The 25,434-nt window shown below is 33.1% G+C and overlaps 6 protein-coding genes across 8 annotated transcripts; 3 read left to right on the top strand and 3 right to left on the bottom strand.

Moving 5' to 3' along the window:
* Nucleotides 1–333: 333 nt before the first annotated feature.
* On the top strand, nt 334–2,309 carry LOC114181779 (actin-97-like). Of its 2 annotated transcripts, none has more exons than XM_028068330.2 (5): nt 334–474; nt 643–717; nt 804–1,197; nt 1,297–1,910; nt 2,019–2,309. In XM_028068330.2, the coding sequence occupies exons 2-5, from the start codon at nt 658–660 to the stop codon at nt 2,082–2,084; spliced, it is 1,134 nt and encodes a 377-aa protein (XP_027924131.1). In that variant the 5' UTR covers nt 334–474; nt 643–657; the 3' UTR covers nt 2,085–2,309. The 2 variants fall into 2 exon arrangements, with proteins under 2 accessions (XP_027924131.1, XP_027924130.1); XM_028068329.2 differs by having other exon boundaries at nt 336–474; nt 640–717.
* A 5,454-nt stretch (nt 2,310–7,763) lies between these two features.
* On the top strand, nt 7,764–8,768 carry LOC146887368 (uncharacterized). The gene is made up of 3 exons (XM_085672176.1): nt 7,764–8,003; nt 8,416–8,537; nt 8,626–8,768. The coding sequence occupies exons 1-2, from the start codon at nt 7,764–7,766 to the stop codon at nt 8,506–8,508; spliced, it is 333 nt and encodes a 110-aa protein (XP_085528302.1). The 3' UTR covers nt 8,509–8,537; nt 8,626–8,768.
* Nucleotides 8,769–9,487: 719 nt separating this feature from the next.
* On the bottom strand, nt 9,488–10,371 carry LOC114180399 (heavy metal-associated isoprenylated plant protein 21-like). Its single transcript, XM_028066711.2, has 3 exons — nt 10,220–10,371; nt 10,056–10,131; nt 9,488–9,828 (listed from the first exon to the last, which is right to left on the bottom strand). Exons 1-3 carry the CDS (start codon nt 10,304–10,306, stop codon nt 9,539–9,541), a joined length of 453 nt encoding a protein of 150 aa, XP_027922512.2. The 5' UTR covers nt 10,307–10,371; the 3' UTR covers nt 9,488–9,538.
* Nucleotides 10,372–11,435: 1,064 nt separating this feature from the next.
* On the bottom strand, nt 11,436–16,172 carry PDE194 (formyltransferase). 2 transcript variants are annotated; one of them, XR_014994531.1, is made up of 12 exons: nt 15,907–16,172; nt 15,368–15,558; nt 15,230–15,292; nt 15,006–15,140; nt 14,818–14,920; nt 14,652–14,722; nt 14,455–14,559; nt 14,035–14,068; nt 13,805–13,905; nt 12,652–12,711; nt 12,396–12,580; nt 11,436–11,647 (listed from the first exon to the last, which is right to left on the bottom strand). XR_014994531.1 is itself a non-coding variant. In XM_028066710.2 (12 exons), exons 1-12 carry the CDS (start codon nt 16,142–16,144, stop codon nt 11,558–11,560), a joined length of 1,392 nt encoding a protein of 463 aa, XP_027922511.2. In that variant the 5' UTR covers nt 16,145–16,165; the 3' UTR covers nt 11,436–11,557. The 2 variants fall into 2 exon arrangements, 1 of the variants encoding a protein (XP_027922511.2); XM_028066710.2 differs by having other exon boundaries at nt 12,396–12,596; nt 15,907–16,165.
* A 2,148-nt stretch (nt 16,173–18,320) lies between these two features.
* Nucleotides 18,321–19,885, bottom strand: LOC114181042 (large ribosomal subunit protein uL22c-like). The gene is made up of 2 exons (XM_028067361.2): nt 19,580–19,885; nt 18,321–18,890 (listed from the first exon to the last, which is right to left on the bottom strand). The coding sequence occupies exons 1-2, from the start codon at nt 19,815–19,817 to the stop codon at nt 18,505–18,507; spliced, it is 624 nt and encodes a 207-aa protein (XP_027923162.2). The 5' UTR covers nt 19,818–19,885; the 3' UTR covers nt 18,321–18,504.
* A 1,572-nt stretch (nt 19,886–21,457) lies between these two features.
* On the top strand, nt 21,458–25,349 carry LOC114181592 (uncharacterized). The gene is made up of 10 exons (XM_085672651.1): nt 21,458–21,661; nt 21,737–21,799; nt 21,889–22,023; nt 22,110–22,212; nt 22,308–22,378; nt 22,472–22,576; nt 22,940–22,973; nt 23,424–23,488; nt 24,340–24,732; nt 25,130–25,349. Exons 1-9 carry the CDS (start codon nt 21,494–21,496, stop codon nt 24,475–24,477), a joined length of 882 nt encoding a protein of 293 aa, XP_085528777.1. The 5' UTR covers nt 21,458–21,493; the 3' UTR covers nt 24,478–24,732; nt 25,130–25,349.
* The last annotated feature ends 85 nt before the right edge of the window (nt 25,350–25,434 follow it).

Raw genomic sequence — 25,434 nt, 5'->3', positions numbered from 1 at the left:
CAAAGTTGATTCATCTTAAAGGGTGAAGAGATGATTGATGTATTTTCTTAAACCTTACATTACATCTTAGCCTTCGCACACTCCATAATTAGAGGAAAAGAAAACAAGGGTTGAATCGAACTGTTACTTCCTTCGTCCTTTTCCTTTTCTTTTTCTTGTCCCTTTTTTTTTTCTATTTTATTTTAACAAAATTTCTGAAATTAACCTTACCCGTTCGTTGTTTTGCTCCGTAAAACAATGAATAGTATTGGCGTAAATGGAGAAAAGAATGAGCAGCGTGAATTTCTCTCTCTCTTTCTCCAAATTTAAAATGGCCAAAAATTGGGAGCCGTGATCCAACGGTCCCGATTGGGCGTCATGGTTGTTATATTCATTTGAATGGAATTTCGTTCATTTTGTGTCTGACACTGAGAATCGCTCTTTCATCCTCTCTTCTCCTCTTCTCTCCTCTCTCTCGCACTCGCATTTCCAAAGGTACATCGCATTCTCAATCTCTCATTCAGATCTGTACTAGATCTGCAACTTTTCTTACATTTCTTCTTAACTACCGATTCAATCACTTGCAACGATTTGTTATATCAGCTTCATGTATCTGCTGTTTTTTTTTTTTTTTTTTTTTTTTTTTTTTTTTTTTTCCAGCAGAGCAGATATTAGAAGATGGCAGACGCTGAGGATATTCAACCCCTTGTTTGTGATAATGGAACAGGAATGGTTAAGGTACACGATGCGTCTCTGTTGGCTTCATGCTTCTCCGCCCAATTCTCTGGCATTAACGTTTGGTGAGTATATATATTTTTTTTCAGGCGGGGTTTGCGGGAGATGATGCCCCACGTGCTGTCTTCCCTAGCATTGTTGGCCGTCCACGGCACACCGGTGTGATGGTTGGCATGGGCCAGAAAGATGCGTATGTGGGTGACGAGGCTCAGTCCAAGCGTGGTATTCTGACTCTCAAGTACCCCATTGAGCATGGCATCGTCAGCAACTGGGATGATATGGAAAAGATTTGGCATCATACCTTCTATAACGAGCTTCGTGTCGCCCCTGAGGAACATCCCGTTCTCTTGACCGAGGCTCCTCTTAACCCTAAGGCTAATCGCGAGAAGATGACCCAAATCATGTTTGAGACTTTTAATGCCCCTGCCATGTATGTAGCCATTCAGGCTGTTCTTTCACTCTATGCCAGTGGTCGTACAACCGGTAACATTTTCTTTCAAATTGTTTCCTTTTCTTAGGTCCTGGCCTTAGAATTAGAGGTATGGAATATGGAATTGTTTTTTTTTTTTCTCTGTTTTTCAGGTATTGTGTTGGATTCTGGGGATGGTGTCAGTCACACAGTCCCTATCTACGAGGGTTATGCCCTTCCTCATGCGATCCTTCGTCTTGATTTGGCTGGTCGTGATCTCACTGATTTTCTGATGAAGATTCTGACTGAGCGTGGATACTCTTTTACCACCTCAGCAGAGCGTGAAATTGTGAGGGATATGAAGGAGAAGCTGGCATACATAGCCCTGGACTATGAGCAGGAGCTAGAGACATCGAAGACCAGCTCTGCAGTGGAGAAGAGCTACGAGTTGCCTGATGGGCAGGTTATCACCATTGGAGCTGAGCGTTTCAGGTGTCCAGAGGTGTTGTACCAACCATCCATGGTGGGGATGGAAGCAGCAGGCATTCACGAAACAACATACAACTCCATTATGAAATGTGATGTTGACATCAGGAAAGATCTGTACGGTAACATTGTACTTTCAGGAGGCACAACCATGTTCCCTGGCATTGCTGATAGAATGAGCAAGGAAATTTCTGCTTTGGCCCCCAGCAGCATGAAGATCAAGGTGGTTGCTCCTCCTGAGAGAAAGTACAGTGTCTGGATCGGAGGTTCTATCCTGGCATCCCTCAGCACCTTCCAGCAGGTCTCTCTTTCTTCTATACTAATGTAATAATATAACATCCTTGAATTGTTGTTGCTAACCACACCTAACAACGTTGTTTTGTTTTGTTTTGTTTTGTTTTGAGTTCAGATGTGGATTGCAAAGGCAGAGTACGATGAGTCTGGACCATCAATTGTGCATAGAAAGTGCTTCTAAATTGTTTGATCAATAGGGTTATTGAAGGAAAAGACGGCTGTTTTATTCCTCCGGAACAACTGCTGCCTGCTTGTAACCCTTTCATTCTATTCTAACTTTTTGTATCCGTTTACGTTTTTCTCTGGAGTCATTCATGATTTGGAGAAGGCGAGGACTTTGTTTTGTCAAAAATGGTGCATTCAATTTTCCCTATTATTATATATTTCTATTTTTATTTTGAATTGAGATCCTCTGTGCGTCTGAATTACCTCAAACTATCAAATCAACCACGCATTCATTCATTCATTCGTGTTCTTCATATGCAAAATTATGATTCCGATTTATCATCGTTGTAGTTGATGTTGTGATACATGATCGGAAATTCCTCCCTGTTGATTCACAGCAAAATTCAGGTGCAATGTTTTTGCTTACCTAATGAATACAACTACTACAACTTCTGAATCTTTTTCTTCTGCATTCCTCATTTCTTTGCGTACCGCCATAATTTTTAAAAATGACATTTTTTAAAAATAACATCTTACCTCTCATAAACACAAAATGTAACGTAGAACAAATTTTTTAAAATCGGATTTTTGAAACGTATGGTATCTTTTGGTATGAATTTTCTAGAACATGAAAAACTTTTTGGAAGGAAAAATATTTTAGTTTTTTTATGTTACTATATCGTACAATTAGTAAAAATGAGGTGCAGAAAGAAAAAAAGACCTTACCTAATCCAAGACCATCTCGAGCGCTATGTTTATACAAGCAACAGATTGGTATTTCACTTTATAGTAGTTTGGTTATTTCATAATTTTGTAATTGGTATTAAATTTTTTAAAGTTTTGCTTCAATGAATATTTTTTATAAGTATTCATATTTTATAACTTTTCATTTACTATATATTTGGAAGCAATCTTGTTAAACTTTTAAAAACTTTTATTTTCATTATTTATGTTTAAGATTGACCTTAAAACACGTAGATCCTTCTAAATGACAACTAGATCAAGGGTTAAGTATGCTTTTAGTCCCTGAACTTTGGCCCAAAATTGGAATTCATCCCTGGTTGAAACTTTGATAAATTTTGGTCCCTAAATTTTAAAAATGAATGAATATAGTCCTTTTAACTCAATTTTGTTAACTTTTTTTTAGGTTTTGAACACATTTTTTAGTAAATATTGGAGTTGTTTATGCCGTTTGACACATTCTCGACTTAATATTCACTGAGAAATGCGTTCGAAACCTATAAAAAAAAAGTTGACAAAATTGGGTTAAAAGAACTATATTCATTCGTTTTTAAAGTTTAGGGACCAAAATTTATTAAAGTTTCGACCAGAGACGAATTCCAATTTTGAGTCAAAGTTCAGGGACTAAAAGCATACTTAACCCAAAAAATTATATGATATACATTTTACACGAAATTAAGGAACCTTATTACAAATTTAAAAACTTGTGGAAGATTATGATCCAATTACAATTATTTTAAGTTTAGAAACTTAATTTTTTAAAAAAAATATTCAGATCAATAAAAAAATCCATTTCAATTCTATCTCTTGTTACATGAACTCTAAATTCAAATAAGAACCAATGGGATAATTATTCGATTTTAATAATTTGAATAAGAAATTATTTAATTCAGTACTCTACCAAATGAGAATATATTGGAGTTCAATAAATTTTGTTGGATATAAGATTTATTTCCGTCCAATTTCATTTTGGTTTGTATGAAGTTGAGAAAATATATTTTCATTAGATTTGATTTGATTTTACTGAATTTCTAATACGAATATATGTCACATTTTGAGATTCAATCCTTTTGTAAGAATAACTAAACACGACTATGCTCTTGTTAATCATACCATTGATGTATTATAATGATCACAATATCATCAAAATATAACGTGTATAAATAATTGTAAAAATATTACAGCACTTTTTTTTTATATAATATAAATAGTTTGTAGTAATTTTTTTGGGTATGTGATTTAAGAGAAAAAAATTCAAAAAATTTATTAAAAATATACTTATGATTATGAAATTTTAAATTTTATAAAAGAAACTACAATGTGAATTTCTTTCTTCCATACGTTACTTGTATATCTCTTCTTATTTTCTTATGAATTTCATAGTTCTCAATTTAAATTCAGAATTATTTACTAAATTAGAACAATTTTATATAATTTTTTTATGTGATTGGTGAAATACATCTATTTGGATTAATTGTTATTAGTTGTTTAAGCTTTTAGCTCGCTCAACGTCGAGCACTCAGACTTGTACTATTATATACTCCCGTACAACATTCAGCATATAAAACTACAACCATAAAGTAGGATCAATTAACTTATTTCAAGACATAGAATTACATTTTTAATTACATTTTTCAAATAATTCATATTCGACAATGCACATAACTGTCTAATGACATGTATATATTATTGACATCATAATATACTTTTGAAAGAAATTGTGCGTTGAATAGACTTATACATTTTATACCTATTGCATGACCTCTCAATAATTTATGGTATATGCTCTGACTCTATTCGACGTCATATCTTGGAACTAAGTAGTTCATTCTTATGACAGGGTAAATTTTTTATGACCTATTAAGTACAATTCTTTTTCATATTGCAAATTGGACCACAAGAACTTCTTTCAACTCTAATAACCTAAATATCTTCCTTTTTATGACCTATTGATTCAATACACATCCTAAGACCACTCAACATAGTATTTTCTCCTTGAAAATCATCACATTTGCCCCATGCCACACCCCCCCCCCCCCCCCCCCCCCCCCACACACACACACACAAACATAAAATATATACATATATGCGTCTATAGTAGATTGTGGCCTCATGCATTGACTCTACTCGGTCTCTCTCTCTCTCTCTCTCACACACACACACACATATCCATAATAGATTATGGCCTCTTGCCCTGACTCTTCTCTACCCAATCATTCATTTCATCTCACAATGAAAATTCCAACTAATTTTAAAGATTTCCCTCCTTCTCACCCAATGAGCATATACCTCCCCCCACGAAGGTGTCACTTGCCAAGTTATTGTTTAGCAAGTCTACATCTCGCTCAATGGACTCACCATGAGCTCTCTGAATTTTTAAAAACATAATTTTTGCTCAGCGATAATACTACTCGCCTTAGTGACCCAAACCCGTGAAAGCCACATCTATTAGATTCGTCCAATGAGTTGACTTGCCCAATGAGTGCATTATTTAGAACTCTCTTTGAAAATTAATTCTTATTATATTGACTTAGTGAGTGGTGGCTCATTCATTGAGTACATCATCTCACAAGTATTGTGTGCTCTACCTAGATAAAACTAACAAGTATATCAATTTGGTGTTATTGTCTTTTTCATAGGTTTTTCTCTCTTTAATCTATTGTCTAGTTCAAAATAGGTTTCACCTTAGGCCAATTAATTCCAAATATATATACTCATGTTATCTTGTATAACTTTCCCTACACAACTACAAAAACCCCTTTAACTATATCAAGTGGTCCCTTTGGTCAATTTGGGTGTTTTTTATCATTCCTTACATTAAAATGACTACATTCAATTTAAAATTTACCTCTAATAAAATAATTTGCTCAACTAATACCTCACCCAACATCTCAAACATCCCATAAAATCATATTTTAAGAGAAAATTTTCAATTATAGTGAATCATCTGAAATCAACCACAAACAATAAATAACCAACATCACTAATATGCAATTCACAAAACAAAGAATCAACCAATTTCATAGGTGAAAAACAAAACATCTAGCTTCCCTTACGAAGACAGTATGTTATATCTACACTAAGACAAACTCATACCAATGAACATCTTAATAATCCGTGACATGCAAAGATTCATCTTGAACCAACAAGAGTCAAAGATTCATCTTGAACCAACAAGAGTCACATGCAAGTAAGTTTTTTCACACATGTGAGCATATCATGAAATTGACTCAAAAATAGGTACGAACTTATTATATTTCAGACTTTATTCCAATAGAATGATTACCCTTTGCACTAATACAATATAATCAAACTAATGAATATATTGGTTAGAAATCTGAAAAAAATATAGAAAGAAAGAAGAAAAACATATTTAGAGAGATAATGACTTTTATAACATAAAAGTCACTTAATTAATTTTCTATTTATAACTTGAACTTTTTAACAATAAAATAATTATTTTTTTACTCGTATCGTCTTCTCATATTTTTTTCTCATACTCTTCTTTAAGTATTTATTTTTATGTCTTTTCAATCCTTACAATTAGAGATCATATAAATATTATGATAATAATTTAATAGAATAAAATTATATACTGTAATCAATTGAATTTTTAGTATATTAAATAAGTAGTTTAATATGTTATTTTGTATGAATAAATTATATCATTATTTATTAATTACACACCACATTAAATTAAATAACTTATTTACTATTATCATTAATACAATTAGAATAATTAATAATATTAAAAGATTACATATTTTATAAATCTATTTTTTTGTCAAAAATTGGCACTTATTAAATGTATATTTTATTTTATAAAAATATAAAATTAATTGATTTTTTAATTTTTATACAATTTAATTAATAATTAATAATTTCAGAATACATATTCTATATTATTAAAAATACAATTAATTATTTACCTAAAACTTCAAATACCTTGCATTAATTGAGTCGCCTCATCCTATGTTATTCAATATGCTAATACTTTTTTCTTGTTTTTATTGATTTTATTTTAATTGAAATTCTTATAATGCAGAATAAGTAGTATGTTAAATTGAATAAAACTAATAAAAGGATATGATCATGAAAATCAAAAATTGAATTTTTCAAATATAAAATTGAAGAAGTTAATTATTATATTATAAGACAATAAAATTGGTACCTTTCACCAATTATAAATTATTTATAAGAATATATTTTTATGATGACAATATTGTTTAAAATAAAAATTAAACAAATAGTTATAAATATATGAATAAATTTATTAATATTATTACATGTGTATATTTTAATATAAATGTAAACTTAAATAAATAAGTAGAAATTTTGCAGGAAAAAAAAATTAACCCAAATAAACCTTCATTGTTCAAGATGAAACTTGAGTCTTTGAAGAACTGAAGTCCTACCTTCGTTTGTGAATTCAGTTTCTGGGAAATCAAATTTTACAGAATTTAAGTATTTTGGAAACAAAAAAGTCCACCTTTAAAGGTGGAAAAATAAGGTGCAATCAGATGCATTTGAATTTATTCCTTTTTGAACAATGCTATTTGCAGTTGCAGAAAAATTTCGTGAGTATTAAAATTATCAAGAAAGTAGAGAACATATATTTAAAAACTAAAGAATTTCATAATTAGATAAAATACTCATCATTCTGTTGAAATCTATATTGATAATCCAAAACACTAATCTAAACATTGTGATAAATTTAGGAAGCTAATTTAAATTTTTGACGAGAAAATGATACAATGGAAAATAAACTAAAGTAATTATTATAGAGGGAGATATATGGTAAATATTTAGACACTTTTAGTAAATATTTAGAATAACATTAATTATATTTTATTAATTAATAGTTATTAATTATTAAGAATGTAAATTGTTTTTAGGTGGAGAACATGTATAAGACATGCATTGTTGTGAGAAAGAGAGAGTGAAGGTGAAGAAGATGGAGAGCGAGTGTGGGAAGCAAAGGCATGGTGGTGAGGGGAAGAGGAAGAAGATCCAAACATTTTCGGAGAAAACAAAGGAAACTTTGTCAAAAATCAAACGACAATGTTCTCGCGCACGCGCCGGAAATGAACAGACGCTCTGCACCATCCACGACAACACCTCGCCTGGCTACCGCTGGCTGCTTCCTGGTTGGGTGGCGGAAGAACGCCACATGCTGTCTGGCAGGGTCTACAGGGTAATCTTCTTCGTCATTTCATAACATTAATATAAGTCGGTGTAAATCTCGTCTTATTCTTTATAACTATTTTAAAATGAATATATGATGACATTAGTCTTACACATATATAAGTTATTTGATATTATTTTTATTCTAAAACCTTAAGATAACGATGTTATGAATCTTTAGTCTTATATAGTATTTAACTTTAGAATACTGCTATTTTGACACCATTCTTTCTTTTATTACCATTTCACACTACCTCTCATAATTATTTACTTTTTCTTTCTTCTAAAAATATAAAAATTAACTTTTGTTAAAACCATTTTACTTTTATAAAAGTTGTCAAATGATGTCAAACAATCATTTTCCTTAACTTTATAAAAGTGTGACTATGACTCACACTTAAACTATTTCCAACAATATGCAGTATTACTATGATAGGGAAGGGCGTCAATACAGAAGCCAGAGCGAGGTTTTGGCTCTGTGGGAGAAATTCGGAGTGGTTGTCATTGACAATTAATCATATCTAAAACATATATATACACCAAGGTACGTATATATATACAGATATTTATACATACAAATTGTTTATGTTTAGTATATTACTCAATTCACTCTTCTCTCTTACTTTCTGCAGGACTACCTTTTGGACACTGAAACTCTTTTCAGATTAAAGCTCAAACAACATACGTACACATGTTATGTCATGTAATATGCCAGTAGGAACTGTGTTAATGGAAATCAAATAACTACTTGTTAATGTTATGTTTGGTTTAGGTATGAGGTAAAATTTTAGTATAAACCAGATAGGGTTGCTTCATTATGGTTACATTTGATCAAGATGTTATTCTTCATGTTCAAAATTAAATACTTGGATGTCAAGTTTTCTCTTTAGAGAGAAAAGAGAAGGGAAATTATGCAGAAAAATGTTTCCATAACATTTGTTAATTATTACTGCAAAGTCAAAAGCTACACCAATTATTTCCATAACAACATTCCACATTTGTGGGTGTACTGTTTTAAATGGTGGGATCATCACATCACATGAGATTACAATAATAAAAAAAGACAGAACATTTTTAAAAAATTGTTTTCAGATAATTCACAGGTCCTTTTTTATAATTAAGAACAGTAAAAGCTAAGTTTGAGGGATGTGTTTTGCAATAAAGCCAAAATTTAGGGACGTGTGTTCTAAGCTGTTGTCAACTTGTATTGTGCGGGAAACTGTTTAAATGCTGGGTGCGCCTTGCAATTAATTATTAATTTTCTTCGTCACGGGAATTGTTTTTAGTCTCCTCTTCTTAAAATATTATTATAAGACTTTTATTTTTCCATTTTTACATCACAGTAAAATATATATATAAGTTATGACTTATATACACATAGTTCTTTTTTTTTTTTCATTTTTCTTAACGTGCAATGATAAGGCATGCATGAGATATGAGAGAGATATGAAAAAGAAAAAAAAGAGAATGCGTACACAGCATTGCATGAGAAGAGAAGAGAAGAAGAGTAGAAGGTTATTAGTTTATTTGATATGACGGAGATGATTACATGATGGAACATGCATGAACGTTGTCGTCACTGAAGAAGGAGAGAAAGTTGTCCTGGGGAGGATCTGGAAAAGCCTGCACAACGTTTCTGACATATCCAGAGGGTGCTCTTCGATCATATGCTCCTGTGGCATATGGATAGTACACAAGATGCTGTTCCACATATGGCCAAAACTTTGCTCTCACCTTCCCTGTGCTCTTTACCCTCTTCAACACCTTGTTTGGATCCACGTATCCACTCACCACCACCCTGCTCTGCTTTCTGTTCACTTCCACAGATTTCACTCCTACACAACAACAAGTCAGATATACGTTATTAATACGTGAACAATAAACTCGACTATCAACAAATTTTGTTACGATACACTCTATTTCTCGACTCTGATATTATGTTAAGAAATGAATTTTAAATTTAAGTAAATCTTCAATCTTACAAAATCAGCAGAAGAGATCTGTATTAACAATCTATGTATTGCAGGAGACAGAATGATGTATATATTTTTATAAGCAACACCTTTTAGTGAAGTGACTGCATTTCGAACTCTTCTTTCGCAACCATCGCAGTCCATTCTGACTTTGATCTCAACAGTCTGAAATTAAAATTTAAAGCAACTCAAGGCATGTGAATAGTAATAATGATGAATTGAGGAGGAGCAAGGTGAAGGAAGAAGTTGTTACCTGCATTGGTTTGTGCTTGGTCCTAGTGGTGGTTACAGTGCAAAAGTTGGAGAGGTAATCAAGTGCACCCATTTTGTTATGACTCATTCAGAGCAATGAATAGGGTTTATATATAATAGATTGAGAGGACTAGTTGGAAAAGCAGTATCTTAAGCATTGTATTATATATTATAAACTGTAATTATTAATGGGGACATATGTTCTAAAAAGGTTAGCAACTCTAACGCTGCATTGGTGTTGCCTCTGCCAGTGCCATATTTTATTCATTTTTTCTATTCTTTATATTTATCTTGTCTTTCAGTTTTTGTGCAATGATTATGGTTTGCCTATCCACATTTCACCCTAACAAATTGCTCCAATAATGCCTTTTATTATATGATTTTGTCCACTGTTTCATTAAATTATTTGAATAGTTCAATATCTTGGTACCAGCTTATTAACATTAAGGTTTTGTAATTGTTAGCTCGTGAGTTAGTCTGTTCTGTATTATGAATATTGCAAGTAGGTTTAAACTAATGAGAAGTTAAAACACAGTAAAAATGTAAACAAGCTATTGTTTCTCCTATTTTTATTTTCTTTCCTCAACCAAACCATGATATAATGCTTCATTCATGTATTTTTGTGTTTATATTAACTATAGTAGATGGCCGAATATGGGCATTATTGTAGTTCGAAAGAGATAAGAATGGTTGTAAGATTGAAATATATAAATAAAAGAGCGGCGCTACGGCGTGAGGAAGGAAGAAAATGATTTAATACTTTCCGCAACAATAATATTGATTAATGATTATGGATTCAATCCCAAAGTAAAGAGCACAATGATTTACTCAATATGTTATTGCTTGTTGCCTACCGAAAGTTTAAAGTTGCTCTTCTTTAGACCCACATCAAACAGATAGAAAGAGATAGAAGAATAACTGTAATGCGCATGATTCAAACACTTTGTTGAGTGAAGGAGATGAATGAGTGTGACCTTAATTGCAACACTAAACTACTGCACTCAAATTTTGTATAGTTAGATCGGTTTAAGTGAGAGAAAAAAATCTTGTGCACTGTGCCAACTTTTCATATGCAATCAGTTATTCGGCAATGAGCTTGTAATTTCAGTAAGATCACTCCAGTAATTTACCTAGCTCAAACAAGTATCTGTTAATCTAAGGTGGTAAACCAATGTAATACATAAATAAAGTAGAATGAATGCATGTTTGAGAGGCACTTCAGTAGAAAATTGCACAGCTTGATACAATATAAAATCAGTCCAGAAATAAAAATTTAAATAATTTCAAAACAAAATCGATTTCCTAAACAGCTAAAAGAATAATTTAAAATATGCCTTGTTCATAATTTCTTCAGCTTCTGCCCACGCAGCCCATTCCAGAAGGCAGCTGCATTTACTGCCTTTTTTCCAGGAAGCTGAAGTTCCAATACCTGAGAGAGGTACAGTGACACTGATTCAGAAAGGTATATTTGACATGCAAGAATTTTGGGCTTGCATACCTATACTAAATTTGTGTGCAAAAGGTGTTCTTATTTATAGATTGAACAGCAAGTGCTTCCTTAATGCTTGGCCTCGTGATATAAAAGAAAAACACTTGTCAACTGTATCTCAGAAAGCAAGTAATTACAAAGTCGAAGATCTTGTATTTTCAAGTGCGAATGGTCTTTCAATAAGGTGAGGATATACAATTCTTCATCCGATATTATTTGTTTCCATTCTACTTTTGAAAAGGTAAGATTTATATTAAAAAACTGTCAAAAAACACAACTGTCATTAACAGGGCAAGAATTACAATCATGGAATCCAATTCCTATTGGATGAGACAAACATGTAATCATTGAAAGGACAAAAGCCTCTTGAATGCGTGACAGGAATTTCAATTTTCATAGTTGACATTAATTTCATACATAATACATTTGATGTTGATTCCAAGATGCAAGACAGTCAGAGAATTTCAAAGAGTACTTGGACAAAAGGAGAACAAGAGCGGCGGGAATTTCCCATTTTTTATGGAAACTTGTGCATGAAATATATTAAATAGCAATTTTCAGAAAAAAGATAATTGTTAAGCAGAAGCTTCAGCATAAGGGAATATATACAGTAATAAATTTCAAAAGGTATCTGGTTTCCACCCATCATCACCTACCTAGGTGATGCAAACAAGATATGAAAACGTACCTCAATTGTGGTACCCCTTCCACATGGAAATACCAACACACCCTCAACAAATGCAACATCATCTACTTCCTTGAACTGCACACTTTCATGACTGCTAAGTCGTGTGGTTATAATTTTAATATCCAAAGTTTTCTGCTCACCATTTTTCTCAATCACTAACACCCTTGCTCGAGTTCCTGGCCACCCTGAAAAGGCACGAACCTAAAATTGTTTTATGTCACAACTGTGCCCTTCAGATATGATCATGAAAGTTTACCTTATTGTGTAGAACATATGCTTCTTCATCGAAGGATAGCCATGATTCATCTGAAGTTATCTGCATAAAGTAGAAAAAAAAATGACTAACTCCTTATAAGAAAGATATTTTTCCAACTGTGTATACCCGAGTATTTTCTTATTCTTATGAATAACGGGATGTTTACTGCATTGAACAGAAAGGCGCGTAATACAAACCATAACCATTGAATCTTTGACATTCACAGGTTTTCTAACTGAACTACAGCTAACTGCTAAATGAAATCATGTGAACACAAATAGCATGAAACCCTATTTCTGAACACAGGAGCTCTAGAAGTATTGGAAAATTAGAGACAGGAGAAAAAGAAAAAACATAAAAATTTGTAACTGATGCAACACCAAGGAAGACTATTTCTCAGGGATATACTTCTTATAGACTACTAGCTTCTTGGGTTGAGTGAAGGTTCACACATTGCATTTTGTAAGAAAGTGAGGAACTTAGCTGCTTACACTGCGCGTTAGAATCTATACAAGTGGAAATTTGCAGATGTAGACCTCTTGAGTGACACAGCTCTTTTACCTAACATGTGCTATGAACTAATGAACCCAGAAACAGTAAGCCACTTAATTTTTGCATTGCGAAGCTTCTCTTTATTATTTGCAACATCAGAATGAGTCCCCGCATCTTAGCATGAATTTACTTACAAATTGTTCCTTTGGATTCACTAGATGAGTCTTTCCACCTTTGAGAATTATCATGTATGGGTTTCGTTAGGAATATATGGGGGATTAAAATGAAGGCAATATGTATTGTATGGTGTAAAGAGGAATATACAATACCCATATCTTCTAATGTCTTCTTTCTACCCCTTGAATTTATTGTCGATAATGTTGTGCTTGTGGCCTCTCATTCGCACTCTTTTGAATATTATTTAAAGGAAATTTAAGTTACTGACTTCAAAAGAGAATCAACAACCTTGTTGCATTTTTTAACCATTAATTTGTTCGCAGAAATACAATAGATTTTTAAGAGTATATTCAATATCAACTTTCAACACTCTAGATAGTATTTTGGACCCAAAATTTGGAGGACCTGATACATACCGAACAAATATTACTGGAATTGTTATTTTCTATTCAGCTTCTTGGTAACAAAATCAAGGCTCACATACCTTAGGAGCCAATGTAGCCTTAGAGTCATCTTGAGGTTGTGCCTTTAATCTTGCTGATCCATCAAGTATAGAAGGAAGTTCCCTAATCAAAAGTTCAGATCCTGATTGTCAAATAAAGGTAGGAACTCAATCAGTGGAGAACACTATCAAAATGCCCAAATAAGAATATCTTAAGTACAGAGATCACCCAGAGAAAGGTACACCGAACAACAAAAATGGAAGAATCATACCTTTATGAAAGAGGAGCTCAAGCAAATCAGGTGCCTACACAGAAATCTAAAGTTTTGTCAGAAGCAGGGAGAAAAAGAAGACATGCCTTGTATGTTTCACCAAACAAGTTGACAGCTATGGTTAGAGGCAATCCAGAATGCTAAACCAATAAAAAATCCAGAAAATTTTACCGTATATTCTAATACCGAATCTGATATACTATTAATACAATTAAGGGAGATTGTAACCCTTGATATAATATGCACCAGTTTTACACATCCAAACCAGAAGTAGAAACATTTCAAACTACGTTACAAACGAAGGATAAAGATTATATGTAAAAACACTGAACTTCTTTGATATATAAATCAAAGGGCTGATGATGCATTTCCATTCCATTCACACCAATTGTAGCAGAGACGGATCAACAGAAAGCATACCTTTATTTGATCATCAACTTGCATTGTTTCAGTCGCAATGATGGGTCCAGCATCCAGAGCACGAACGGTGAATGCTAATGACACTCCAGTTTCTTTAACACCATCCTAGTGTACAAATCAATACAAACCACGAGCAAATAAGTTAATGAAATAAAAGCATTGAGAAACTAGGGATTGACAAAAGAAATGGGGGGAACCTGCAATGCCCTTTGAACAGGAGCAGCACCACGATACAATGGCAGCAGGCTAGGGTGAATGTTGACTGTTCCTGAGATATTTGCAAATGGAAAGGTGTCAGAGAGGTCTAATTTTTTTAGAGATTTAGCAACATCATGGCTGGCATTAGAGGAGGAGGTGACAAACCTAATGGAGGAATATCTAGAAACTTGGTAGGTAATATATTGCCATAGGCAGCTGTAATGCACAAGTGAGGTTGCAAAGCTTTTAAATTTGACAAGAAATCATCCTGCAGAAATTGAATTGGATGAGAAAGAAGCAAATTTAGGAAGAAAAAAACGCAATAAACAGAATAGGACAGAAAAGTTAGGTACGTCTCCAGCTTTAAGGGGGGTGAAAATGAGATCGGGGGAGAAGCCTCTGTCAAGAGCATGAGTGGCCAAGGGAGAGAGGGCGAGCTTCTTGCCCCTGTCCCTTCTAGCAGGTGGCTGAGTCACGATGGCCGCAACCTGATGAATTGCATATTGCATACACAGTGTAAATAAACATGGAATGAACGTGGAATTACAAGAAAATGGCGTGTGTATATGATGAGAACCTCGAACAAAGAATGTGGAGAAGCAGAAGCATTGAGAAGCATGTCAAGGACTATGGCGGAGACCTGAAAAGCAGAGAATGAAATGAAACAGAAAAAAGTGAAGAAGGAGGAAGGTAGCATGAGTTCTCAGAGACATACCTGAGGTGCGCCCAACAAGACAAGGGGCTTCTTGATGGTGGTGGGAGCAGAAGAGAAAGGGAGGGAAGGAGAGACACTCTGCAAACAGCACAACCGTCGAATCATGGTGGTTGCCGTTGTGGTTGTGGCTGTGGAGGGCAAAGAACCACACCACCTATAGCTATGCATTTGCACTTCCCTTTCTTCTCTCTCTGTCTCATATCACAATTATACATAATTTTTTTAAATCAATTCAACATATAAAAAATTAAAAATTTTAAAGGTAAAAGTAAATTTTTAATGGTTTACACAAGAAAAAAGAAAACAAATAGTTATTCAGGTAAATATTAATTTTGAGAAAGAACGGAATTGAAAAAAAAAAAAAAAAAAAACCCTCTCTCCCCTTTTTCTTATCCATCTCTCTCACTCCTTGGTTTGCATAGCAGGGGTAACATAGCATAACAGAAATGAGACTCAGAGAGACCTCATTTTAAGAAGATGGAAGAAGCATGTTATGGAGAAGGGTGAATAGAAACGAAGGAGAAAGAGAAATAGCGTACCTCCGAACTGGGAAGCGTGGAAGCGACAAACGAGGCGGTCGTGGTTGAGGTGGGAAGTGTTGGGTTTGATGGAAATGGGGGTTCTGTCGGTAAAATGGGAGGGCGAGGAGGAGCACCGAATTCCGGCGAGCTTGGGCTGACGGTGGAAGTGGAGTTGGGGAGCGACGCCCACCGGTGAAGATGGTTGCTTGTGGTGCAGACGAAGGAGAGGACGGTTCACTGACAGAGAAACAGCCATTCCTGTTTTTCTTCTTCCCAAGTATAATTAAAAAAATTGAAATGGTGAAAAAAAAATATTTTAAAAAAAAGTAATTTTCTGATAAATTTTATACAAATTATTAAACTATAGAAACTAAATAATTAATATACTTTTATCAGTAGTAAATTTATGAATTTGTTTGTTTAATTTGTATTTATTATTATAAATAATATATATATATATATATATATATATATATATATATATTTTAAATTTCAATTTAGTTAATCCGATGCCTAAAGAAATTGTAATAATTCAAAAATTAAATACATATTTCCAATATTAACTTCAATCATTTATTTAAATTATAACTTAAATTTTCATTTTTCATTACCAAATAATTTTCTCACCGTTAAAAATTCTTTACAGTGTTATAAATTTTAAATCACAAAGTTTCATCATAAAAATTATATTTTTCAACAATGCTATATATTTAGAAAATAAATAATTGTAACATATCATTTCATTACCAATTTTGTCTAACTTAATTTAATATAGTATTCCATATATTACGCAGCTAACTTAATCAGTTTATTAAAGTTATTATAATACTTAACAAGTTTGTGAAATATTACTAATTTTAATTAATATATGACTTTTTTAATTTGTAAAAGTTGTAATTCCTTTTTCTTTTTATTTTAAATACTCCTTTCTTATTTTACTTGACGAAAATTAAAGATATTGATTTAATTTTAAAATATTACACTTAAAAAATATATACATCTTAAAAAAATAAATTATAACAAACAAATATATTATAAATCCTTATGTGGAGATTTTCAACCTATTGACAAGGCTCAAAGTAGCAAGAAATGATGAAGAAGAATATATGGTCTTTGGCAATTCAATTTTGTTTTAATATTCAAGAAATCATTACTCCATGAACCAAAAAGGTCTAAAAGAAGTAGAATTCTATGAAGATTAACCTTAAGAAACCAAACATGTCCTAAGTATTATTTGAAATATTTAAAGCTGTTTAAAAGATTAACTATCTGTTCTTATCTTAACTAGAGAAGTTTGCTTAAAATTAAAAGACTTGAGAAAAATCTTCAAGTACAATAAAATACATCAAGAATAAGGTGGAACTCTATCATCATTTTTTTTAACTTTTTTTTACATAGTCACGCATTATTCCAAAATTGGAGGTGGCTTCTTTCTGTTAGTATAATTAAAAGTTGTGTTTATCATTGATAATTAAAGTTAAACTTATTTTAGTCATGGTGGAACTTGCATATGAAACTTATTTTCTGTTTATTTCACTTCAATGTATTTTGTATTCAGTCATTATACCACAACTAATAGACATATGGAGCAATCAAATTTGGAAATAATGTATGACCAACCATTAACCCTAATTTCCAATTAGATCAATTAATCATCCTTTATGCGCTTTGTCATTTATTTGAATTAGGTTTTCAACGAGAAAACTAATTTGAGAAAAATATTTTTATTTCATGATTGGGAACTAAATTAAGAAAAGAATTATGAGCATAAGGAAAACTAAAATATAACCCTAAGCATTCATTCACTTCCACTGTCACTTGAGTACTTCTAATGCACAAGCACAATTAAACAAGCCCTTCAAATTTACATAGCCTGGACAATATAAGAATTTCTGAAATTAGTAACCATCACTACTACTTTGTGAATGGAACAAGGTTTAATTTGATTCATCTTTTGTAAAAAAGACTGGACTCATTGCACCACAGAAACTGGTATGTCTTTTTGTTCCTTACAGAAATAAATGTCGACTTTATAAACCAGATATAATGGCGACTGCTTTGAGAAGGAAGAGATGAAGCAAAATTTAGATGAGATGAGGACAAGACAACCTAGAAAAAATACAACTCCTAAAAAGACAAATTGTTTCTGGGTGAAACAAATGCTATTCCCCAGTTCTTCATGGCCATCTTACTTTACTTCGAGAGTGATTTTTCTTTGACAATCAAACACCTAAATTTGAGTCCAGAATGGTTTCAGTAGAATTAACGTGGTTCCTTTCATATCCACCGTGATATCAGACATGTACTACGTAATACATTACCAATAGAAGGAACTAATTTTAGTAACTCAGAATTGTTTGCTTAGTACTGGATGCTGAATCTAAATTACTTAGTTTTGGTAAGTATTAGCAATGTCACAAATTTTTCTCAAATTGAAATACAAAACCATTCATCTTCAGGACTAATTAAATTGAATATTTAACATGTTCATCACTCCCCTAAGTCACAAGGTATAAAATGAAGTACACAATGTCGAAATACAGAAATTTTGATCAAATGTAAAGGGTAAAGGGAACTAACTCATCATAAGGAGTACATACATTAGTCCGAAAAGGATTATGCAGGGTTTGCTTCCACGATGGATTCACTTGGTGAGCCTTTTACAGTGATGGTTATATGACAAGTGCGCTTTTGAATTGGATGAGCACGCCCTCGAGCCACAGGTTTTACCCTTTTCATTGTTCTCCCTTCATTAACCTCTGCTTTACTGATAACTAAACTTCCTTTGCTTAAACCCAGGTTATTGCTAGCATTTGCTCCAGCAGAAAACACTATCTTCAGAATGGCTTCACACGCTCGATAAGGCATGAGTTCTAATATCATAAGTGTTTCATCGTATTTTCGTCCACGAATCTGATCGATCACTCTTCGAGCTTTATTAGCAGACATACGAATATTTCGCCCAACAGCGTAAGCTTCCACCAATTTGCTGCTCTCCTGTCCTGCACCAGCATTAAATTTAAATATCGGTTACATCTTTTCCCAAATCCTTCTAAGCTGCATATCTCTCACCAGATTAAGATCTACACATGATGGAACATTGGAGATACAACTTCACCCGTAAAATGTAAAAAGCTAAATATTTGACAACCTAAAATTTCTAATGTAAGCCTTTTGTTTGTGTGAGAATGAGACTCAGAAAGACCTCATACTCTTCAGTCAGTCACTCATGTCTTCTTTGCATTTCACATACAAACATATAAGGAAGAATTTTCACCCTTTGATTGAAGGAAATGTACATGAACTAATAGTGGTATGCAATATATATATTCACAACACAACACTGATTACTGACTAAAACTATGTTGACAAATACACATTCATAATTGTGAAATTGGGAATTCACAATACAATACAATACTGATTACTGGATTTTACCCCTGGAAACAAGATGAATGAAGGACAAATAATGTGAAGAAAAAGACCCTGCCGACAGTAATATCTAAATGCAGGATATATTGTGAGAAGAAGGCACAATAGAATGCAATAGATAAAATTGGGGCTAATATTTGATGTAGAAGAAGCGGAAACACGAAAATTGAGAGTTGCGAGGTTGAAATGAGAAGAAGATGGAAGAAGCATGTTATGGAGAAGGGTGAATAGAAATGAAGGAGAAAGAGAAATAGCGTACCTCCGAACTGGGAAGCGTTGAAGCGACAAACGAGGGGGTCGTGGTTGAGGTGGGAAGTGTTGGGTTTGATGGAAATGAGGGTTTTGTCGGTAAAATGAGAGGGCGAGGAGGAGCACCGAATTCCGGCGAGCTTGGGCTGACGGTGGAAGTGGAGTTGGGGAGCGACGCCCACCGGTAAAGATGGTTGCTTGTGGTGAAGACGAAGGAGAGGACGGTTCACTGACAGAGAAACAGCCATTTCTGTTATGCTATGCTACCCCTGCTCTGCAAACCAAGAAGTGAGAGAGATGGATAAGATAAAGGGAAGAGAGGTTTTTTTTTTTTTTTTTTTTTCAATTCGGTTCTTTCTCAAAATTAATATTTACCTGAATAACTATTTGTTTTCTTTTTTCCTTAAATCATTATAAATTTACTTTTACCTTCAAAATTTTTAATTTTCAATATGTTGAATTGATTAAAAAAAATTAGGTTAAATTATACTTTTAGTCCCCATTTTCGTAGCAAAATTTGAATTTGGTCCCTCAATTCATTTTTATCTCAATCTGGTACCTATTTTGGGAAATTTGACCCAATCAAGTCCTATAACGGTGTTAAATGGGGTGCCACGTGTCAGCTTCAGGATTTTTTGAATTTTTTTTATTTTTTTTTTGAATTATTTTTTGAATTATTTTTTTTATTTTTTTTTATTTTTTTAAAATTTTTTAAAAAATTAAAATTTTGCCACGTGTCAAGCGGACATTGTGCCACGTGGCAGTGACAATGCCACGTGTCACTATTTGGGATGTATCATTTTCTCATTCTCAATTTGGTCCCTGTATTTTATTTTTTGTGTCAATTTAGTCCCAATTTTTGTAAAAATTGTGCAATTTTGTCCCTCTCCAAATTGAAACCAAATTTAATTTCTATATAAATATGTACAAATATTTCTATCAAAATTGATATTTCAAGTAAATATTTTTACCAAGATTAAGTTTATTTTAATTTATATTTTACGTTAAACTTTATTTAAAATTGTTTTAAAGTTGTTAATAGAAAATAATGTTAATAAAAAAATTCATAAATTATATTGATATTTTATTACATTATACTTTAATATTGTTTTTTATTTGAATTTATATTTTAAATAATTGCATATTTTTAAAATGTGTAAAATTCAATAATTTCTATACAAATATTTTAGTTAGTATAAAAATAACAATTATATAATTTAAGAAAAATTAACTAGTTTATGTAACAATAAAAAACAAATAAATTTAAAATTTGAAAACAATTTTAAGTAAAATTTAATGTGAAACAAATTTAAAGAAACTTGGTTTTATTGAAAATATATAATAAAAATATCAATTTGAATGAAAAAATCAAATTTAATAAAAATATTTGTATAACATTTTATAATTTTTGTTTCAATTTGGAGGGGGACGAAATTGCATAATTTTTACAAAAATTGGGACTAAATTGAGACAAAAGATAAAATACAGGGACCAAATCGAGAATGAGAAAATGACACCTCCCAAATAGTGACACGTGGCACTGTCACTGCCACGTGGCACTGTCACTGCCACGTGGCACGATGTCTGCTTGACACGTGGCAAAATTTTAATTTTTTAAAAAATTTTAAAAAAATTAATAAAAAATAAAATAAAAAATTCAAAAAAAAAATTCAAAAAAAATTCAAAAAAATTCAAAAAATCCAGAAGCTGACACGTGGCACCCCATTTAACACCGTTACTCCACCACTAACGGAAAGGACTTGATTGGGTCAAATTTCCTAAAATAGGGACCAGATTGAGATAAAAATTAATTGAGGGACCAAATTCAAATTTTGCTACGAAAATGGGGACTAAAAGTATAATTTAATCAAAAAATTATGTATAATTGTGATATGAGACAGAGAGAGAAGAAAGGGAAGTGCAAATGCATAGCTATAGGTGGTGTGGTTCTTTGCCCTCCACAGCCACAACCACAACGGCAACCACCATGATTCGACGGTTGTGCTGTTTGCAGAGTGTCTCTCCTTCCCTCCCTTTCTCTTCTGCTCCCACCACCATCAAGAAGCCCCTTGTCTTGTTGGGCGCACCTCAGGTATGTCTCTGAGAACTCATGCTACCTTCCTCCTTCTTCACTTTTTTCTGTTTCATTTCATTCTCTGCTTTTCAGGTCTCCGCCATAGTCCTTGACATGCTTCTCATTGCTTCTGCTTCTCCACATTCTTTGTTCGAGGTTCTCATCATATACACACGCCATTTTCTTGTAATTCCACGTTCATTCCATGTTTATTTACACTGTGTATGCAATATGCAATTCATCAGGTTGCGGCCATCGTGACTCAGCCACCTGCTAGAAGGGACAGGGGCAAGAAGCTCGCCCTCTCTCCCTTGGCCAATCATGCTCTTGACAGAGGCTTCTCCCCCGATCTCATTTTCACCCCCCTTAAAGCTGGAGACGTACCTAACTTTTCTGTCCTATTCTGTTTATTGCGTTTTTTTTTTCCCTAAATTTGCTTCTTTTTCATCCAATTCAATTTCTGCAGGATGATTTCTTGTCAAATTTAAAAGCTTTACAACCTCACTTGTGCATTACAGCTGCCTATGGCAATATATTACCTACCAAGTTTCTAGATATTCCTCCGTTGGGTTTGTCACTTCCTCCTCTAATGCCAGCCATGATGGTGCTAAATCTATAAAAAAATTAGACCTCTGTGAAACCTTTCCATTTGCAAATATCTCAGGAACAGTCAACATTCACCGTAGCCTGCTGCCATTGCATCGTGGTGTTGTTCCTGTTCAAAGGGCATTGCAGGTTCCCCCCATTTCTTTTGTCAATCCCTAGATTCTCAATGCTTCTATTTCATTAACTTATTTCGCTGGTGGTTTGTATTGATTTGTACACTAGGATGGTGTTAAAGAAACTGGAGTGTCATTAGCATTCACCGTTCGTGCTCTGGATGCTGGACCCATCATTGCTACTGAAACAATGCAAGTTGATGCTCAAATAAAGGTATGCTTTCTGTTTGTCCGTCTATGCTACAATTGGTGTGAGTGGAATGGAAATGCATCATCAGCCCTTTGATTTATATATCAAAGAAGTTCAGTGTTTTTACATATAATATTTATCCTTCGTTTGTAACCTAGTTTGAAATGTTTCCACTTCTGGTTTGGATGTGTAAAACTGGTGCATATTATATCAAGGGTTACAATCTCCCTTAATTGTATTAATAGTATATCAGTTTCGATATTATAATATACGGTAAAATTTTCTGGACTTTTTATTGGTTTAGCATTCTGGATTGCCTCTAACCATAGCTGTCAATTTGTTTTCATTTTCTCCCTGCTTCTGACAAAACTTTAGATTTCTGTGTAGGCACCTGATTTGCTTGAGCTCCTCTTTCATAAAGGTATGATTCTTCCATTTTTGTTGTTCTGTGTACCTTTCTCTGGGTGATCTCTGTACTTAAGATATTCTTATTTAGGCATTTTGATAGTGTTCTCCACTGATTGAGTTCCTACCTTGTATAGATTCTAACGTGCAGTGTAAGCAGCTAAGTTCCTCACTTTCCTTACAAAATGCAATATGTGAACCTTCACTCAACCCAAGAAGCCAGTATTCTATATTGTGTTTTTTTTTATCCTTTTTTATTTATTTATACACGTGATTTTTGTTTTTGTTTAAATCCATTGGATTATCAAATACATGGAGCTTGTTCAGGACTGATGCCTCCTCTGCCTTCAATGTGTTTATAAACAGCTAGCAATTTTACTTGTCACACACTGTCTTGCTTTTTCCCTTTATATTCAAAGATGTTCAATATGTTGATAACAGTGTTCTCGTTGGTGTTATGAAGCAGAACTAAAGCGTGAAGAGAGAGAGCGGCATCCTATTAACCAGAGGGAGAAGCACATCCTTTATCCTGTGAGTAAGCAGGCATTTTTTATGTTCACATGTAAAGTGATTGATTTTTCACCAGTTTTTGTAACCTTTACAGATGTGAAAAATTGTTAGCTCTAGGCAGCTATGAATGTTACATACTTCCATAATGTTAAGGATATTGTTGTTATAATGCAACCAATACTTACTAATACATATATGACATTCCTAGTCATATATCCTGGGTGTATAACACATGTGAAAAAATGATTATGAGCTAATACATTTGAGATTCAGATCCGGTGCTTTAGAGGTTTGGGTTATCCTACAATCTCTAATTTAGAAAGAATGATATAGTTCTTCTGTATTACAATAATGAGGCCATTGGATCTATAAATACATGAACCTGCTGGTTATTTTAGGAAATATAGAGACCTAATTCTAAGGAAACAAATGCAGGTAATTATGGGATTGAATCTGAATACATAATCCTAGTATTGATAGCAAGATACTATTGTAATGAAGAATAAATTTATAGCAAGGATAAAATAAAAAAACTTCCTAAAATGCATAATATGTATCATGGTTTTGACATACAACAATCCGAAATCCCTTTCAAATTACAAGATCCTATCAACCCTTTTTCTTATTTGTAGGCAACTTCCCCAAATGACTACCTCTAATAATCAGTCTCGTCACAGATAGTGTTTATATAGATTTTTCTTTTAGTGTATGTTAAGGTTTAGGGTTTCCCGTGTCATATTTTAGTACTTCAACTTGGCTTTGAATCACCCTGGTTATGGAGCTCGAAATTTGATTTAATATTTTCTTTTGATGACTTACAATTTAGAAAAAAATGAATTTGGAATTTTTCGAACCCTGTATGTCTTTTGCAGGTGGAAATTATTGATGTACCTGCCGATACAAAGGACAAAGATGAGATTCTTGAGAGTGAGTTCTTTGACACTAGTCAGGCATTTCTGAGTCTCTGCCAGGGAAATCATTATCAGTATGATACTCTAAGACGGGCCTAGCATTCCTCTATGATGGTTCTCTATCATCTTCATAATCCAACTGCTCCTGCATTTGTTACTACATGTAACATTTGTCGTCTTGACATAGAAACAGGCCAAGGTTGGCGTTGTGAAGTGTGCCCTGAATATGATGTGTGCAATGCTTGCTATGAAAAGGATGGTGGCACGGATCATCCTCATAAATTGACAAATCATCCATCAATGGCAGATCGTGATGCTCAGAACAAGGAAGCTAGGCAACTACGAGTATTACAGGTTTGAATGAGATTATGTTTGACCCTATCCTTGTCATTTTAATGATCATGTTTATAAGTTGGTTATATTGCATTTCAAATAAGGAAATCATGCATCTAGTGAAATTTGAGTGTGAAGAGGAATGTGAGAATTATGAATTTTTCTTGAATTTTATGCATATGTAGAACATACATGTTGTTGGAGCGTTTATTGGGTTACTATCAATGATATCAGTATGTTAAACTTTTTCTGATTATTATCAATGAATTGGCAATTTATTTTTCGGGAGGAGAGGGGAGGTTTACAAAATACGTTGTTATTTACACGGGATAATACTTTAATTGCATACTATTGAATTCTTTATGGTTGTGCACCAATTCACCATTCTCAGTGACGATGTTGCTCTTCTCTTCATAAGGTCTGATGTGAATGGATTTCATAAGGTCAGATTTAAAAGAACACTTGAGGAGGTTGCTGTAATGGAGATGATGAGGCAGAGAGCTGCAGAAGTTGCAAACAATTCTGGATGACCATTTTTTATACATGTGGTTTTTCCCACTTTGATAATATTCTATAATTTGTAATAATTAATATTGTAAAATTATGTACCTCATAAAAGGAAACGCTTTTAATATATATTTTGGTAAAAAAAAATGAAATATACTGTAAATGCAAGATTAGACCAATGTGATGAACTAAAAAAAGAAAAAAAAAATCATCTCT

Source organism: Vigna unguiculata, chromosome 4 (genome assembly GCF_037176805.1).
Source record: "Vigna unguiculata cultivar grain cowpea cultivar isolate G323 ecotype 2 chromosome 4, ASM3717680v1, whole genome shotgun sequence".
Taxonomy (NCBI): Eukaryota; Viridiplantae; Streptophyta; class Magnoliopsida; order Fabales; family Fabaceae; genus Vigna; species Vigna unguiculata.
The sequence above is the reverse complement of the archived record's forward strand: the minus strand, read 5'-3'. Positions and strand labels throughout refer to the sequence as shown.

Bases quoted from the DNA above. Each gene is read 5' to 3' on its own strand.
- LOC114181592 (XM_085672651.1), top strand. From the start codon at position 21,494: ATGCATAGCTATAGGTGGTGTGGTTCTTTGCCCTCCACAGCCACAACC. The intron at 21,662-21,736 runs GTATGTCTCTGA...TCTGCTTTTCAG, and splicing joins TCTTGTTGGGCGCACCTCAG to GTCTCCGCCATAGTCCTTGA. The intron at 22,577-22,939 runs GTATGCTTTCTG...ATTTCTGTGTAG, and splicing joins AAGTTGATGCTCAAATAAAG to GCACCTGATTTGCTTGAGCT.
- LOC114181042 (XM_028067361.2), bottom strand. From the start codon at position 19,817: ATGGCTGTTTCTCTGTCAGTGAACCGTCCTCTCCTTCGTCTTCACCAC. The intron at 18,891-19,579 runs GTACGCTATTTC...ATGCTGGTGCAG, and splicing joins CAACGCTTCCCAGTTCGGAG to GACAGGAGAGCAGCAAATTG.
- PDE194 (XM_028066710.2), bottom strand. From the start codon at position 16,144: ATGGCTGTTTCTCTGTCAGTGAACCGTCCTCTCCTTCGTCTGCACCAC. The intron at 15,559-15,906 runs GTACGCTATTTC...GATATGAGACAG, and splicing joins CCACGCTTCCCAGTTCGGAG to AGAGAGAAGAAAGGGAAGTG. The intron at 11,648-12,395 runs GTACGTTTTCAT...TACCTCTCTCAG, and splicing joins GAAGGGGTACCACAATTGAG to GTATTGGAACTTCAGCTTCC.
- LOC146887368 (XM_085672176.1), top strand. From the start codon at position 7,764: ATGGAGAGCGAGTGTGGGAAGCAAAGGCATGGTGGTGAGGGGAAGAGG. The intron at 8,004-8,415 runs GTAATCTTCTTC...AACAATATGCAG, and splicing joins TGTCTGGCAGGGTCTACAGG to TATTACTATGATAGGGAAGG.
- LOC114181779 (XM_028068330.2), top strand. From the start codon at position 658: ATGGCAGACGCTGAGGATATTCAACCCCTTGTTTGTGATAATGGAACA. The intron at 1,198-1,296 runs GTAACATTTTCT...TCTGTTTTTCAG, and splicing joins TGCCAGTGGTCGTACAACCG to GTATTGTGTTGGATTCTGGG. The intron at 1,911-2,018 runs GTCTCTCTTTCT...TTTTGAGTTCAG, and splicing joins CCCTCAGCACCTTCCAGCAG to ATGTGGATTGCAAAGGCAGA.
- LOC114180399 (XM_028066711.2), bottom strand. From the start codon at position 10,306: ATGAGTCATAACAAAATGGGTGCACTTGATTACCTCTCCAACTTTTGC. The intron at 10,132-10,219 runs GTAACAACTTCT...TTTTAATTTCAG, and splicing joins CCAAGCACAAACCAATGCAG to ACTGTTGAGATCAAAGTCAG. The intron at 9,829-10,055 runs GTGTTGCTTATA...GTTGTTGTGTAG, and splicing joins TGCAGTCACTTCACTAAAAG to GAGTGAAATCTGTGGAAGTG.